We start from the raw sequence: 17446 nt of genomic DNA, 5'->3' as shown, positions 1-17446 counted from the left end.
AATCTACAAATAAATAAATTTAAAAAAAAAAATGTTCCAATTTAGTAGCAAATACTATGTATCAGATTTATTCATTTAGTTAGTAGAAAATACTAAAATACAAAATTTATTTTCTTACCTTTTCATATCTTTTTTTTCATTTTTCAAATAAATATTTAATTCTAACAATAAAATAAATTGCATTCTTTTTTTTTGTTTACTTACTCTTTTATTTCAAAATACGTTTAATTGAATTAATTATACTATATGAGATGTCTTTCTTCTTCCTTTTATAATCAGTTAAATTTAAATATTATCATGTGAATATTGCAGTAGCACTCATATATTCGATTAATTTAAATTTGAAATACTTTGCTTATTTTAGCTCGTATCTGCAATGTACGATCATAAGCAAATAAGAGTAATCAGCTTTGATCGTCAATAATGGTAATGCAACAACAACAACAACAGTCTATTGTATTAGGAGCTGTACAGAAGTAGTTTGGTGGAATTGAGGGAAGGTTGTCATCAAGTTTGGCTCTCCACTTTTAAGACTGACAAATCAAAGAGCTCAGTGATCGCTAAGAACCCTTCAGATGTTCGCAATGAAAACAAATTTCAATATTTTGTAAGTGAAAGTACACTTAGCAGGTCATTCTAATGTGTCACCACTGTCACATTCAAATACCTTACATCACTTATTGGTAAACATCTTATGTAATACTTTACCAGAAAATAAGCATATCGATGCAATTGAATTATGAAAATGAAATGAATGGAATAAACAAAATTTACATTATTTCACATTAAATTATGTTGAATAATACTGAAAGTAATGCTGAACTAATGTTAGATTCGATTAGAAAATGATAGAATTCTTGATGATTAATTGAAACATCAGACATTGAAATTTTTTAAAATTAATTTTAAAAAAGCTGTAATTGATTAGAAATTAGAAAAGAAAAAAAAATAGCAAACTTTGAAAATGCTAATAAATAGACGAATTGATTTGAGATTTTAGACAAAAGTTTTAAATTAAATGTCTTTAAACACTTCGAAAAAAATGATAATACTGAATTGTTAATTTTTTAAGAGTAAATAATTTTATGAATTATTTATTTGCTTTGGATAATGTTATGTCTTAAAAAGTTTCATTTAAAATTTAATTTATAGCGAATGCTTGAATTTTTTCAAAACAAAGTCACTTGATAATTTAATAAATTTTACTTAATTTTATTGTTTTTAATTTTTCATTTTATTCTGTTTTCCAACAAAGACAAAAAAATCAACAAAATCAAATTGAATCAATGGCATATTTTAGGTTATTAGCATTGCTGTGGAAGCATATAATTTGTGGTACATTAACAAATGAGGTGCATTGCACCCGAATAGCACCGATTCAAGGAAGTGCTGCAAATATGGATGATTCCGGAAAACGGATTCAAGAAATCAGTACAACTGTTGCTGATTTAACACTTAAAGAAACATTATGTCTTAATTTTTCGGTATTAAAAAATCTATATAGATAAACAAACAAAAAAAAAAATTATTTCTTGCAAAAATGCCGCAAAAAAAAGGAAATAAAATAAAATTGAAAATTATAAAAATTCAATACAATTAATAATTTTTAAAATTTCACATTAATATGAGACATAATATTTCTAATCTCAGTGATTATCAAATTATCAAAAATGAATCAGGATAAGAATATAACAACAGCAACTGATAATATCAATAATAATAGCAATAATCATGCTTAATAATAATTATTAATATATGTTTATGTCATTTTTGAAAATTTACATCAATATTAAGATTTTTAATTTTAACACTTATCAAAACATTAAAAATTAAAAGTCAAATTCCAAAATTTAGCACATTATTTTTGAAAATTTACGTTAATATTAAGGATAATACTTAAAAAGACTTTTTACAACTAACAAATTAGCCATAAGACGAAAGAGCGTAAATAACAAACATCAAAATTTAACGTAATTTTCTATTTTTAAATGTTTACTTTAATATTCCAATAATATTTATCAACTCTTTTGGCAACTAGCAAATCAATAGAAGTGATAAAGTGGTGTGATAATGATAACAGTAGTGATTAGTAATGATAATAATGATGAAAGGATGGGATGAGAACACAGATCCACACCATTGAATATGTTCGCATGGAACAACAGTTTCCTGTTTCCGCATCCTACAAATTCGGAATTCCACTGATCACAACAAGTTGCATCTGTGATTGTGCCGGTGCCGAGCAGTATTGCAGTGTGGATGATTATAAATATAAGTAATACTAAAATGTCTTTTTTATTTTTCTTTTTTTAGAAATGAAGAAATTTTTCAAATTGTAATTAAATTCGATAAACTATTTAAAAAATAAGAAATATTTATTCAATTTATGTTAAATAATAATGAATGTTTTTAATCACAAAAATAAAATAAAACTATTTTTCTAGTTACCAAAATGTAATAATTGCTTAATTTGAAAACTATTTGAAATTAAAACAGCATATGTTTAAATGAACAAAAATATTATTTAATTATAATTAACAAAAATAAATATTTTACACTCTGAAAAAAAAAAAAAAACTAAAAAAGGATTACACATAATTTTATATTTAATTAAATTTTATATTTTATGAATTGCACAAAAGGCTCTGTCTGCTATCGGACATACTACGCACATCAGTCGAGCAGTGGTTGCTTGATGTCATCCAAAAGTGAAGTTTGTTGCGAAGTTGCGATCGAACCGTGCGACGTATAACTTTCATTTCACATTTTAATTTTATTCATTACCATTTTTTTTATTTTATTAATTTTTAATTTATTTACTTCCACTAATGTTTGTGTTTATTAGCTTAAATTAAATTATTTATTCATCTTTATTTCTTTAATCTATCTCTAAACTGTTTAATTTACAAAATATATAATTAATTCAATATATTAGTTTAGCTAATATGTATATTAATACTTATCCAACTATTCTGTCTATTTACCGAAGAAACAATTTATTCAAATATTATTTGCGAGAATTTTCCTTCTCCGTTATAATCGTAGCCAAATGTTTAACAAATGATAAGTAATCATTTTCTAATCTTAATTTTCATATAATTCTAATATGTTTTGATTTCATTTATTAATTCTTTACTTTTTGGAAATGATATTAACATATTTACTTGCTAATTTCAATTTATCAACAGGGAAGAACTTATACAGCTGTAAAGTTAACTCAACCTGATACAATAATCATTCTCCGACATCGCATTTACGAGCGTCTAGCAAGTCGCTGGACAGAAGCAGCTTCTGAAGAATTTGAAGCAGTTGTTAATAAAGGTTCAGCTAAAATGGAGACAATTGATAAGCGACAGGTTTTTTCTAATTGAATTATCATTTGAATACTATTTAGGATTAAATTTTTTGAGTGACTGAATTAGAATTTTAGAGTATTAAATTCATTAAATGACAATACAGAAAAAGAAAAAAGTAATTGTTAAAAGTGCTTTGATGCTTTGTTCTTTTTTCTTCATTTATGTTTCTTTTTTTAAAATTACTTTAATATGAAATTTTTTCTTTACGATAATAATTAATTGTTATCATATATACATATATATTACCTTTTTTGCAGATGGAAATACGAACTACAACAGGTCGAGCAATCCGTGAAATGTTAAACGGAATGTATTATTTTTCGAATGATAATCGTCAATTAATGATGGGTGTACGACTAAATGAACCAACTGAAAGTGACATTCATAAGTTGGGTTGGTTACGCAAAAATGCTAATTCATGGTTGATACGTAATGGAATTATTAAAATTACCGATTCACAGGTATACAAAATTACTTCAATTTCATAAAAAAAAACAAATGGAAGGAGTTATGTGGAAAAAATGAAAAATTTTCTTTGAATTTTATCTTTTTTTTTTTTGTTTTGACATAATTAAATTGAAATTAATATAAATTAAAAAAGAATTATTCTTGATTTTTTTTGAAAAAAAACCGGAAAAAAGTATTTTTTTTTTTTGTAGCATGTTACAATTGAAAATTGTAAAGGACAACGTTATTTAACTCGATACAATGCAGAATATTTTATAACTTCCGATGATCGTATCACTGATCTTGATCTCGGCTATCCGGTTCATGAGCAGAACTGGATTGAACAAGTGGAAATTTTAAATGATAATCGAGCAGTACGAATTGTTCATGCTGAAGGCACTGTAGTACATATTAGTGTTAGCAGTGACACTAGGTGAAAGTTTAAATCAAATTGTAAAATTTAAACTATAAATTATATAAATGTAATAATTGCTGACTGTATTAATTTTTAACGATTTTTTGATAAAAACAGAAGTTATCCATTGCTGATCTAAACAAAAAATAAATTTATCTAATTCTTTTCTTTTGCTCTAAACATTCGTTTTAATCGTTAATGAATTTATTTTTGTTTTCTTTTAAGACCCATAATTGTAAGACATGCATCACATTTGCTAACATTCAATGGAACAATTCGAATGGATGATCAATCAAATCGATTTCTCAACCTTACAATACTTGTAAACTTTGTAATAAAAAAGTTGAATAAACATAAAGTTACAATCATAATTAGTTAAATATTTTGTGGTGGATTTTTGGTACAAAAATAAAAAAACAAATTCAAAGTAAAAATAAAAATCAAACTCAAAGTATAAAAGTAGAAAAAAAAAATTGATCTTATTCACTTTAACTTATGTACTGTTTTAATTTATTACTAATGATTATTTGATTTAAATTTTGCATCAAATAATTTTGCAGTAAAGCTCACTAAATTATTTGTTATTAAAATTATTTGCAGACATTTTTTTCTCTTTTTTTTAAAATTTTTTCGAAGCATTGTAATAAGATTTTTAATAGTAACTTATAATAGTAGCATTGAATGATTGATCATTTTGCTTTCTGTTTTTTTTTTTTTTTTTGGAAACAAACATTATTTTGAATTATTTTTAATAAGAAATAATTCGAAAAATTTAAATTTCCAAGAAGAGAGGAAAAAATTAGCAAAAGAGAAAAGTTTCATTTATTGTTCTCATTTTTAGGGTGGAAAAGGGACATTAATTGGTTATGTGCATCGGTCAGAGGATAAATCGAGCACCGATTGGAGTTTTAGCATAGAAATTGGCACCGCAACAAGGACGAAATTTACTGCGACGATCGGTGGAATTCCAACAGGAATAATCTCCGATCGGTATGTGTGCTTGCAACCGGCTGGTGATGCCAGTGCGGAGCAGTGCAAGTGGTTAAAGTAAGTGAGAAATTATGTTTCAGTTCTAGTTTGTAATTAAACTGGGAATGAATTTGATTATTAACTTGTACTGGAGTGAATTTTAATGATTAAAGTTAATCAAATATTGAGGAAATGAAATTTGATCTTTTACTTATAGTTAAATTAGAAATGAATTTGAACATTAATTTATTTCATATTTTGTGTACAATGCAGTGGTGAATGCTTAAAGTAAGTTATATATATTAAGAAAAATCTAATTTTTAATTTATGGCAAAATTTGCAAGTGAATTTGAATACTAATTTATATTTCAATAAGTTTTATGTACATTTTCTTGTTGCTATAAATAAATATTTTTGTATTTTTCTACATATATTTCCGTGTTTTTTTTGGATTAAAATTTAGGATTATTTAATGTGATATAATTCAGATACGAAGCATCGCCGCTACGTGAACGACACGTGGCACACCGTTGGCAAGCAGGTATTGACAATTGTCCAGGATGCAACGAGCGTGGCATCGAGAATTTCCTGCTCAATCTTGACCCACGACAGTGGCTCAACGGTCTAAACTCAACAACCGAAGCAGTCACTTGCGCTTTAGAAATAGCGCTTGTCATAGTAAGTATATTAGCCACCGTGCTAATATGCACAAAATGCATTATTCCATTAGCCAAATGTACTATTTCACTCAGTAAACCACCAAAAAAATGAAATTTTATATATTAATTTGATTAATTTATTCTTAAAGCATTTGACAATACACAATTTTACGATATTATTTAACGTTTTTTGCTAGTAAATCTTACAATTAACGTTGAAATTTACGAAGCAAATAATTTCAAAAACTTTTTTTATTTTATTTAAAATGCCTTTATTAAAGTGTGCCTTATTAATTTTGTTAATTAATTGCATTACTTTTTGCATTGTTAATTAATATGCATGCACTATGCCTCAGTTTATTCATTTGCTCAAATGACATTTGACCATGAATTTGAATTCTTAAACAAATTTTTAATCAGAAATCATTAATTATTTGGAGTTATTATTCTGACATTATTAATTATTCTGCCTCCAAATTCTTTTAAAAGTGTTTTCTTTTTATTATCTGATAAAGCTAACTGCTGGTCATAAGTCATAATTTGTATTGAAAAAATGATGTTCCGGTGATATTACCATCATATTTAAATTAGAGTTTAAAAAAAGAAAAAAGAAATTTGTAATTTACTCTGTTTCTGCTGATAATAACGATACTCTTTGATATTATTCTATTATCACAACATTAATGTATGCTAATTATGCTTTCAGTGATATTATATGATAAGAAAAAATTCATTTCAATGAGAAATTTGAAATTTGTGACATTTGCAAAGTGTCAATTTAAAAAACGTTTTTTTACATTTTTTTTTTTTTTAAATTTCTTAATGAAATATAAATTAATCTGTTTTTTCAATAAATTACTTTAATAGAAATTTCTCCGTTTGGATCAAAATTTCTTTTTTTGAGAAAAAATTTCAATTTCTCCTACATTTTTTAGTTTTTAGTTCTTATTTCTTAATTTTTTATATTACACAAATGTATTACATCTCGCATAAGATACTAATGAGAAAGTGATAAGATGAGCAAATTATCACTGATGAATTGCTGATAAGGCAGAAAATAGAGTGTAAACTGTAGAATAATGATCCTAACTTGTCTTAATTAATGCAAAACTTACAATTTGAAAATAGTTTAAAAAACAAGTGAAGTCACGCTTAATTGAAAATAACTTATAAATAAGTGAAGTCACGCTTAATTGAAAATAACTTATAAATAAGTGAAGTCACGCTTAATTGAAAATAACTTATAAATAAGTGAAGTCACGCTTAATTGAAAATAACTTATAAATAAGTGAAGTCACGCTTAATTGAAAATAACTTATAAATAAGTAAAGTCACGCTTAATTATTTCTTACAGTTTATCTCAATTTTAATCATTCATATAAATTGTCAACATTTTTGATTACTGTAACATATTGTATTGTTCCAGTTAATATCAATGGAATGAGAATTAAAATAATTGAATATGGATTCGATTATTTTGATTATCTTTAGTGGTGCTAAAATGCATGCAAAATGCAGGCCAAAATGCACGCTACTGCAGCACAGTTAAATTTAGCTTCAAGCATTTTTTTACTTGTCGAAATTTGTTTACTTTTCCTTCGACATTTAATTGTTCCATTGTCAAATATTTTTGCCACTTTGAGCGGTTCTATTTTCTTCATTCACTCTTTCCGGTATCAAAGAACTTATAGCTGCTTTCCGTGCTGCATTTCCTTTTCTTGCCGGATCTTCCTGAAATATAGAAGTACCATAAATATTTGTTATGCAACGAAAGAATTAACATATTTGAATAAATACACTAAATCATTTAATGCTTGCAAAAATTTCTGTATTATTTACAAAATGGAGAAATATTAATGTATAATTTATTTTGCTCAAATTTTATCATTCAAAATTTTTTATTTCTTATTAATATGACTTTAATTTAATTGATAAAAACTTTTTGCTTATTACAGAAAAATTGCTTCCATCTTTGATAATTTCATTATGTTACACATTAATTAATTAATTAATATATTTCGCATTTGTTAGTAATAATAATAATATCAATGGCAAATGAATTAACACAAATTGTAAACAACATTTGTTTATTTCATTATTGCTATTATTATCAATGTTTTTGTTATTAATGCTATTATTATCAAATATTATCATTGTTGTTATTTATTATTGATAACAAAATGATTAATATCAGAGAATCAATGGAATCAATGGCAATTTGCTAAACAGAAAAAAAAACAAGTTAAAATTCATTTCTCTATTAAATTTGAATAAATTACTAAAATTATTAGAGTTTATCTTTAATTTCTGTCTTTTTTTTTTTTTTTTTAGATTATTGAATACCAAATTTTTTTCAACGTATGATGGCGCATCAGCAAAATATGAGCTATCCAAAATTGGCGCTTGGTGACAATAATACCGTTTGCGCTTATATTTTGTTATTGCTAAGAAAGCCAAAATGCAACGTACGATGCAAATTGCAATAATTTCCAAAAGTATTAAAGCAAATGGTATTTGTATTACCTAAATAAAAAATTAAAAGTTAAAAAAAGTTTATTTTTGAAGCAAATAAAATTTATCTCAACCAGAAAGCTATTAGCAAAATTTTTTTTAGTAATGAATTAAAAAAAAAAAAAGAAAAAAACTTAGAAAACTCTAATTTTATAAATTAAATTAAAATTGTTTGTGCAAGACAAAAGTTTATCATTTTCAAAAGTAAAGAAAATTTTAAATTGTTCTATTGAGGAAAAAGAATTTATTATGAAATGATGTAAACTTTTAATAAAATTAAAAAAAAAAAAAAAACTACAGCTGGACAAAATGCGCGATGATAAAATTTGATTTATCGTAATTTTTCCTTAAATAATTAATCAAATATCATAGCTGTCTTTTTTGTTGGATTTATTGGCGCATTTGAGATATTATGAAGTATTAGTTAATTAGACTAATTGCGCATGGCGCACAAAACAGCACACCCATTGATCAATGATTTGTCCTTCTTCAATATAATGCATTTCGCGCAGCGCAAAATGAACGACAACAGCCGTTCATATGCAATAAAAATTGTTTCACTAAATTAAATTAATTGAGAATAAAATAATATATGAATGTTTGAAATTGTCAAATCTGTCAAAGTTTTTAATGAATTCGTCGATTTTTCTTTTTTTGCTGAAATTTTTTTTTAAAAAAAAAAAAAAAAAAACAAATATATTATCAAATTAAAATAATGAAATTAAAGGATCTCAGATATTCCAAATATTATAATTCAAATAATAGATTTAATTTAAACTTTATTTAATATTGTGATTTTATCTCTCAAATAGAAAATATTCGAATATTAAATTCACAATAACACTGCCCAAATTCCTTTTCTTGTTTAAACAATTTTTAGCACATTGATTTAAAGAACAAATTAAAAATTAAGGTGAAGATGAATTCTTTTCTAAGTTAATAATAATAATAGATAGCTTACATTTCATTTACAACGAAATATTAGGGAAAAATTTCCATTTTTGTTTACCATTTCATTACTAATAAATCTTTTTTATTGAAATCAATTCATTTCAATTCATTTTTATTCTTTTTTCAGAACAATTTTCCATTATTTTTTGTTTATTTCAGTATGAAAGTAATCTTTTTAACCTTTATTTCTTCATTTCAAATGGAATAAATAAATTTGTTAAATAAATTTTTATTGCTTTAATAACATTGCATTTTATAGCATTAAAGAAAAACAGAATGAAAAATGCTAATAATATTATCAATAAAAATATTTGATTGTAAAATTTGCAACATTATCGAAAAAAAATTTATTATTTTAGATACAATTAAATTAGACCATTTTTCGTTGTTTCTCTTTCAATTTTTTTGAAACAAATGGAAACTCAAATTAGAGTATCTAAAAGAAGCTAACAATAACAAAAAAACAAAAAAAAAAAGATAAAAAAGTGAAAATAAGCTCAAAGTTAAAAAAATATCAAATCAGAAATGTATTCGCAATTTGATAAAATGAATTTATTTTTGGAAAAAATGCAAAATGTTTTCAATTACACACATAATTGTTTATTTCTTTTTAATTTATTACTCGCAATTAATTATTTATTATTAACTTTATAACAAATATATTTGCTCAAATTAATTTGTTTATAAATGAAACAATTTTCTTATTTAAAAAAAAGAAAATTATAATATGCATTGCTCATTTAATTACATCTTTTGTATTCAGTTTTTCATTTTTTGTACCTTTTTTTGTTTATAGACTATTCTACTTGTTTACGCAAACTTTCAAACAATTATTTATATTACTTAATTTGAAATAAAATTATTTACATACTATCATACACAGAAGCAAAGACCACATTGACAGTTAGTGTTGAAATTTAAATATTTAATCACAAAGCGATGATTGCACTGATAACAGTTGAGCAGATGCATTCTGCGCCGCTGCACTTTCCGCAAATGACAAATAGCACGGCGCAGTGAAATCTGTTGATGACATGTCAATTATAGCAATGTATGTTGTTGCCATGCCGAATAGTACCGATACTACTGCAATCAGTCAAGCAATTATGATTACTTATTATTGTTATCATAATATTTTATTATTATCATTATTACGGTTATGTTATTACGATTAAGGTTCCATTTAAAAAGGTGGAAAAAATATTCCACTACATTTAATTAATTTATCATTTCATTATTTTTTACCCTAATTATTTGTTATTAATTAGTATATTAAGAGAGAAATAAAAATTTTGATATATTTAAGCATACTTAAAAATACTTAAATTATTCATTTTTTAGGTAAAAAACAGAAAACAAGAAAGGAAATGAAAAATTTTAGGAAAGAAAATTTTTTATCAATCGCAATAATAATAATAATTATTTTGTTTACTAGGAGAAATGGTAACATAATGAGTGATAACAGTTCTCATAGGATTACTTATCATTACAAAAAAAAAGTAGAAGGACAGAAGCATTCAAATTCAATTTAAATTAAATTCAGTTGTTTATTTTAAATTTCATTTACATTTTCTTTTTACAAATCGCAAAATACAAAAGCAAAGATTTTCTCCAAAAAAAAAAGAAAATGCTCATAGTATGCTTACCAATAACAATGAAATCAACCAATAATTTACTTTTTGAATTTCGTTGAAGTACTCTGAAAAATTAAAAATTTAAATTACATTTGTGCAACAATAACAATTACAATAATAGTATTACTGCAAAAAATAATTCATACTAATTTTCAAAATTTTTAAGCGAAAAAATAGTAATTGGATGAACTCAAATATCATTCAACATACTTTTTTTTTTTTTTAAATTTCAAGTGAACAAAATAAAGTAAACAATGCTCATAATTAAATTATTGTGCCATCTATTTGATATATTTACTTATTCATTTAATTATCAAAATAAACTTATCAAAATGCTTATTATTCATTTAATTACCTTTTTTTTTGCTTCGAAATTAAATTTACGTTTTACGTAAAACTTTCACGTAATTCATTATTTCCACCTTTTTTTTTCATTTGTTTTATTAAAAAAATGAAAGAATAAAAAATTTGTAATAGTAAAAAGAAATGAAAAACGAAATAACTTAGTACTGTGAAAATGTTGGTCGTTTATAAGTATTTGTGATTGGATCGTGGATCGATGCGTTTAGATAATTATTGTAAATAAGCGGTAACATTGCTGATGTGAGCGCAACTGTACTACCACCAATAACATTTAGGATTGGTCCGAATTTGGGTACTGTTTCCGCAACAAATAAAATTGCTAAAAGGACAATTGTACGAATAATAATTCGATGCCAACCAAAATCTGCAATAAAATGATAAGAATTTAATTAATTAATGATAATAGTCACAAATTGTGGGATGTCTGACAAATGATAAAACGATTATCAATCTTGTCAACAATTATAAATTAATGAGCGAAAGTGACAAAAGTATAAACAATAGAAAGTAATCGCAATAATTTTGATAATTGTTTCTATTTATGCTTTTAAGCATTAAATTGTAAATTGATTATTGAAAGGAGAAGTGATAAAAATTACTAAACTTCAAATATACACAATCAATTTATATAATATCATTAAACTAAAATTGAATACTGAAATGTTGATAATACTAATTTAAATATATATAAACAATAATAATTATTATTTAATATAATTGCTTTAACAAAAGTTATAAAAGTTACTTAATTAAAATGTAAGTAATGAAAATTTGATACTAATTATCGAGTGGAAATTGTTGAAATGTTAAGAATATGATAAGGGATGTAATCATTTGTTAGCAAAAAGTGAAAAAAGAGAAAAGAGAGAGAGAGAGAGAGGGAGAGAGAGAGGAAGTGAGAAAGGGAGAGGGAGAGAAAAAAACATACGATGAGGAGCACTGACAAAGCTTTCCATTTCTTGATTTAATGGATTAATGATGACAGTTAATGTCAGTATGCAATGCACTGCGATGAATAAATTAGCACATTGTCGAATCCAACCAGTCGAAAAAGAGAAATTAATTTATAAAATTTTCTGGCATAAAAAGTTCAAATTCAATACTTACTTCAATATAATCTTTAACTTAATTCATTATAATACAAGCAATTGTCCATTTATAAATTTATTTCTTCTTTTAATCAAAACAGAGTTGTCAAATTCAATTCTGTTTATTGATTTCAATAAAATTACTAAATTCAACTATGCAAAAAAAGTTTTTTTCTTCAAATGGAAAAAAATTTCAACAATTTATAAAAATGCAATCATTAAGTTACCAATATTGGCTTCATAAGAAACTGTTGCGTACTTTATTTTAGTGTTTGTCGCTAAATTTAAATTAATGTTTTATGATTTTCAACAAAAATAATTCATAAATAAGAAAATAAATTGATGCGATTAGCTGTAAAATAAATTTTTTGATGATAAATCCACAAATAAAAAACTGAATGAAGAAATTTTTTTAAATGATTAATTTGAATTACGTGGTACCTGTATAGAATTAATAACGGAGTCGTGAAGTGAATTACCGTACGTCACGTAACCGAGTATGGACACGGGTAAGTACAGCACTGCTACTCCTGTAATTGACAACATTTATTGATCGATTATGAATTAAGTATTAAATGAAGTGAAATGGATGACAGTTCACTAACATTTAATTAATACCAAATTAACGTTCATTGATTACTAAATTAAGATGAAAAATTTGCTAACTTTGTTGAGAATTTCATATTCTAAAATATTAATTCAGCAATAAATAGTACCGCTGTAGGAATTTTCTAGAAAATATTTTCTGTCCTTCTAATAATCATTACAAAAAGTCTCAAACTGCCATATATTCCATTTTGATTATCTATTATTATTATTATTATTACTAATAACATTACTGTTATTACTACTGTTGTTATTATTATTTTCATTATCGCCACTATTAATTGTTATTATTATTGCTATTTACTTATAATCAATAAAATAAGTCTGAAGCTATATATAATTAGAACCTTTTTTTAAAAGAAAATTTGAAACAATTGTGATGTAAAAATTTATTTTCAAAATATATAAAAAAGAAAGAAGAAAGTTTTGTTTAAAAAATATTTTAATTAAAAACAAAAATATAATTAAGTTTGTTTGAAAAAATGTTGCGTTTTTTTCTTTTTTAAAACAATGTGTCCATTTTTTCTCTTTTTGAAAAATTGATTAAACAATCGGTTTTCTCCTTTTTTTTTTTTCGTTTTGAGGAAAAGAAGAAGAGAGATTGTTTGATTTATTGTGAAATGTATTTACTCTAATTTTTAACAATTAATTATTTTAATTTAATTTATAAAAGAAAAGAAAAGATATTATTAAAACGAACCGACAAAAGCTAAAATTGCAGAACGAATAAAATGTTTCGGATATTTCATGTCATGCTGCACACTTGGAAATACAATGTGTCCACCAAAGCCAAACATAAATGTCCCCAAAGATGCAACGATGTCATTAAACCGGATGACTGGCTTTTTCTGATCAGTGCCACATTTTCCGTAATCCAACCATGAACCAACAAGGATGAGAAATACGGAAAACAGTGTTGTTAGCATAGCTAATACAACCGCCCACCTATTAAAATTACAATTTTGATTAATTAAATCAATATTAATTATCGTTGTTTTTCATTTTTTTTTGCTGAAATTATACAAAGAAATTTGATAATAATTAAAATGTCATATTAAACTTTTATAAATGTTAACATTTGATAGTTCATTGACGACAAATTTTGAAAGCAAAAAAAAAAGTTTTCAAAAATAACTTTTAAAATATTTTTTTTATAAAATAAAAAAAGAATAATTCCAATTGAAATTACCAAAAATCTTGTGGTGATCGTAACAATGTTACCGGATAAATAGCTACTGTAACAAATAACAAAACATAGCAAAATCCAATATCATAATTAGTAATGGAAATGATAAAATCATTAATGATATAAGCTGCTAGTAAACAAAAGACAACGGCGACACCAAAGAGGACAGTGTTGAGAATAAACGAGCAAATAGATCTGAAACTTGTGAAAAAGTTTTTAAATCAAACAATTGCTATCATATATTCATGTTAAAATTAAATGATTGTTTAACTTTTTGAAAGAAAAAAATAGACAAAAATTTAAATAAATAATTATATTAATATTTCTTCTGGATTAAATATATTGAAATACTTTTCCTTGTTATAAATTAAAAATATAAAATAATAAATACTACAGAAAATAATACAATTTCTTTTTATTATTTTTCACTGGAAACAAACAAATGTTCAATATTTTTTAAATAATAAAAAAAGATAGAAAAGAAAGCTCTAAAACATTATAACAGACACTAAAAAGTAAACCTTGCACTGGTGCCCATTGCACGGTATGCCATTTCCGGATACGGTTTCCGGCAGTGTTTAGCATAAACAGTCCATCGTTCGCACATAATAATCCAATTTTTTGATAGTATGCATGCTGTATAACAAAATGTAATTGCTAACAGTACCAAAATAATTATACCACCAAAAGTACCTAAATATTATACATTTATTATATTTATGAGCAATTTAATAATTTTTTGTTAAATTTTCTTTTAGATTATTAATTTAGTAATTTGTAAAATTGCTCAATTCATCATTTCACTTATCAATGAAATTGGAAGTGTAAAAATGAAATTTTAGCATTCATCAAATGATTTCCTATACTAAAGGTTTATTAAATTATAAGCACTCTGTTTTTTTTTTTTTTTTTTTCCTTCGGATAATTTGTTAATAGTATTAATAAGTATTCCAATATTTTTGTTTTGAAATGATTTGTTAATAAGCTGAGACCATAGAATTTAAAAATATATATTTGATACACCACAGTTTATCAGTAATATGGAATAAATTTGATAGAAATATGTTTTTTTTTTTTTATATCACAAGTGAAAACTTTGAGGTTAAGAATATTATTTGTTGTAAATTAAACTTTTAATTGAATAATTAACATTGTGCTGGAAAAAAAGACTTAAGCTTATCGCTATTTGTTCTTAACCACATTGAATGATAGAATTATTTGTTCTAATAATTCAATTATCATATGATCAACTTTTTGTTAAAATTAATGCGCGAAATTTCTCTTTTTACCGGATCGAGTCATTGCAACCGGAAATGCAACAATACCGGCACCAGCCATATCAGCGATCAGGAATAATGCAGCAGTAATCCAGTGAAGACCATTTGGTTTGCCATAATTTATTATCGATGCATCATTAATATCTAATGAAGTAATCGTAGCCATGCTAAATCTTACTTTTTAAATTATTGAACTTTGACACAAAAAAAAAAATATTTACGTAAGTTTAATTAATTGCAAATTAATTTTGATAAACTGCAAAATTTGAAATTACTTAAAGAAAGATTTACTAACAGTTAGAATAATGGCATATCAGCAGCAATAAATGGAAAGTTTCTAATGTGATTTCAATATTTAAGTAATAAAATAATTGGATTATTTTAATCATTCAACTAATAATTTTATCAATTATTAGTAAATTACAATGCTAAGTTATTAATAAAATCGGTTATGCTAATACCAACAACAATACTACTGCTACTACAAATAATAATAATTTTATTATTATCATTAGAAACAAATAAATAAATAAAAATAATTAAATTCCTGATGAGAATATACGTAACACTAAGCTTAATTAGTGTTATTTTAATATTAGAGCTTTATCCAAGTAATCAGTAATTTTATTTATATTATTCGATATTTATATGTAATATTAAACAGAAGCACATGATGATAACACAAGCGGATGAATTAGAAATGAAAGGGAATTTTAGAGAAAAGGTAGGGAAAAGAGATGGAAGAAGGTAAGTGCAGTAAATAAGACAGTTAAACTACTTAAGTTTATACCAACAAACCGGATTTGATTTCTCTTATCGTTTTTTTCCTGTGTGATTAATGGTAGGAATGATTACTTGGAACTAAAGATCGGTTAAAATCAAAAAGAGATGTATAAAAGAAGAGAAAAAAAAAAAACATTTAGCTTGTTTTGCGGAAGTATCAGAGTAAAGGAAATAATTGTCATTATACCTCCATTTGACAATCAGTGATGACAAATGACAAATATTTCTTGCATATATGTCTGCATCCTTACGTGCATTACGTGTACATATATGTGTGTACTTTGATTTAACAGCTGATCCCTGATAAATTTTGTGATAATTTAGGTCAAAGAATTAGGAGAATACCAATTTAAATGCAAATATTATTAATAATAATAATTTATCACAAGAAATTTATCATAAAAAAATAATGGTTTATCGCAAGTATCACAAGGAAAAAGAAATCACAGAAAATCTCTCTATCAGGTTTTTATTAATATTTTACCTCAGTTATTGATAAGATCTCTCTGATACTTTTATCAACAATACCTTTCATTTTTGTTTGCTACTATACTCTTATCACCTTGATATCATACCCTGTTATCAATATGCCAACATTTAATAATTTGCTAAATTGATAAGACTCAACTAATGTTATTACACTACCACTCTAGCAATATTTACCAAAATTGATAAGATCTGTCTAATACTGTTACACCGTTATATTTCTGTGATTTTCGAGATTGATAAGGCATCGTTGATACTGCTATGCTGTCTTTTAATAGAATTCATCGATATAAATCAATTATTATTAGTATTAACACTCAGAAAATTGGTTAAACGTACTTTATTGCAAGAATGTTTGTAACTATAATCATTTACAGCCGTTGATAAATCATTTTTGATTAGCATACTTTATCAAAATTTTAAATAACAATTAAAAAGTAATCATGAAGAAGAACATATGACCAGTGATTAATAATGAAATCCAAACAAAAAGACAATAAAATAAAAAATCGGTGATATATCTACGAATGTGATTTCAAACAAATTTACTGATTTCATTAATTAGAAGAGAACTTTTACAAGAACTAATACAAACATAATTGTTACTTAGATTATTATTATTGATAAGTAATTTGGTAAGAACTGAATAATTGAGGAGTAATTTTTACAATAATTATAAAACTGCTAACTGAAAAAAAAATTGAATATTTTATCA

The 17446-nt window shown here is 24.6% G+C and overlaps 3 protein-coding genes across 3 annotated transcripts; 1 reads left to right on the top strand and 2 right to left on the bottom strand.

The window, feature by feature from the left end:
• Positions 1–575: 575 nt before the first annotated feature.
• On the top strand, positions 576–5958 carry Bma-aff-1 (Uncharacterized protein; the record flags this gene model as incomplete). Its single annotated transcript, XM_043079525.1, has 10 exons — positions 576–607; positions 1301–1484; positions 2112–2275; positions 2686–2746; positions 3189–3356; positions 3614–3817; positions 4016–4236; positions 4444–4540; positions 5060–5265; positions 5676–5958. 10 exons carry the CDS (start codon positions 576–578, stop codon positions 5956–5958), a joined length of 1620 nt encoding a protein of 539 aa, XP_042935459.1.
• Positions 5959–7466: 1508 nt separating this feature from the next.
• Positions 7467–8860, bottom strand: Bm16951 (Uncharacterized protein; the record flags this gene model as incomplete). The annotated part of the gene is made up of 3 exons (XM_043079524.1): positions 7467–7577; positions 8190–8369; positions 8822–8860. The coding sequence occupies 3 exons, from the start codon at positions 8858–8860 to the stop codon at positions 7467–7469; spliced, it is 330 nt and encodes a 109-aa protein (XP_042935458.1).
• A 1373-nt stretch (positions 8861–10233) lies between these two features.
• Positions 10234–15628, bottom strand: Bm9106 (Transmembrane amino acid transporter protein; the record flags this gene model as incomplete). The annotated part of the gene is made up of 8 exons (XM_001893351.1): positions 10234–10394; positions 10955–11007; positions 11453–11669; positions 12828–12923; positions 13700–13944; positions 14189–14380; positions 14707–14878; positions 15475–15628. The coding sequence occupies 8 exons, from the start codon at positions 15626–15628 to the stop codon at positions 10234–10236; spliced, it is 1290 nt and encodes a 429-aa protein (XP_001893386.1).
• Positions 15629–17446: the final 1818 nt, after the last annotated feature.

The sequence above is a fragment of the Brugia malayi genome (genome assembly GCF_000002995.4).
Source record: "Brugia malayi strain FR3 genome assembly, contig: Bm_v4_Chr2_contig_001, whole genome shotgun sequence".
NCBI lineage: Eukaryota > Metazoa > Nematoda > Chromadorea > Rhabditida > Onchocercidae > Brugia > Brugia malayi.
Note: the sequence above shows the minus strand (reverse complement) of the source record. Positions and strands in the feature narration are given on the sequence as shown.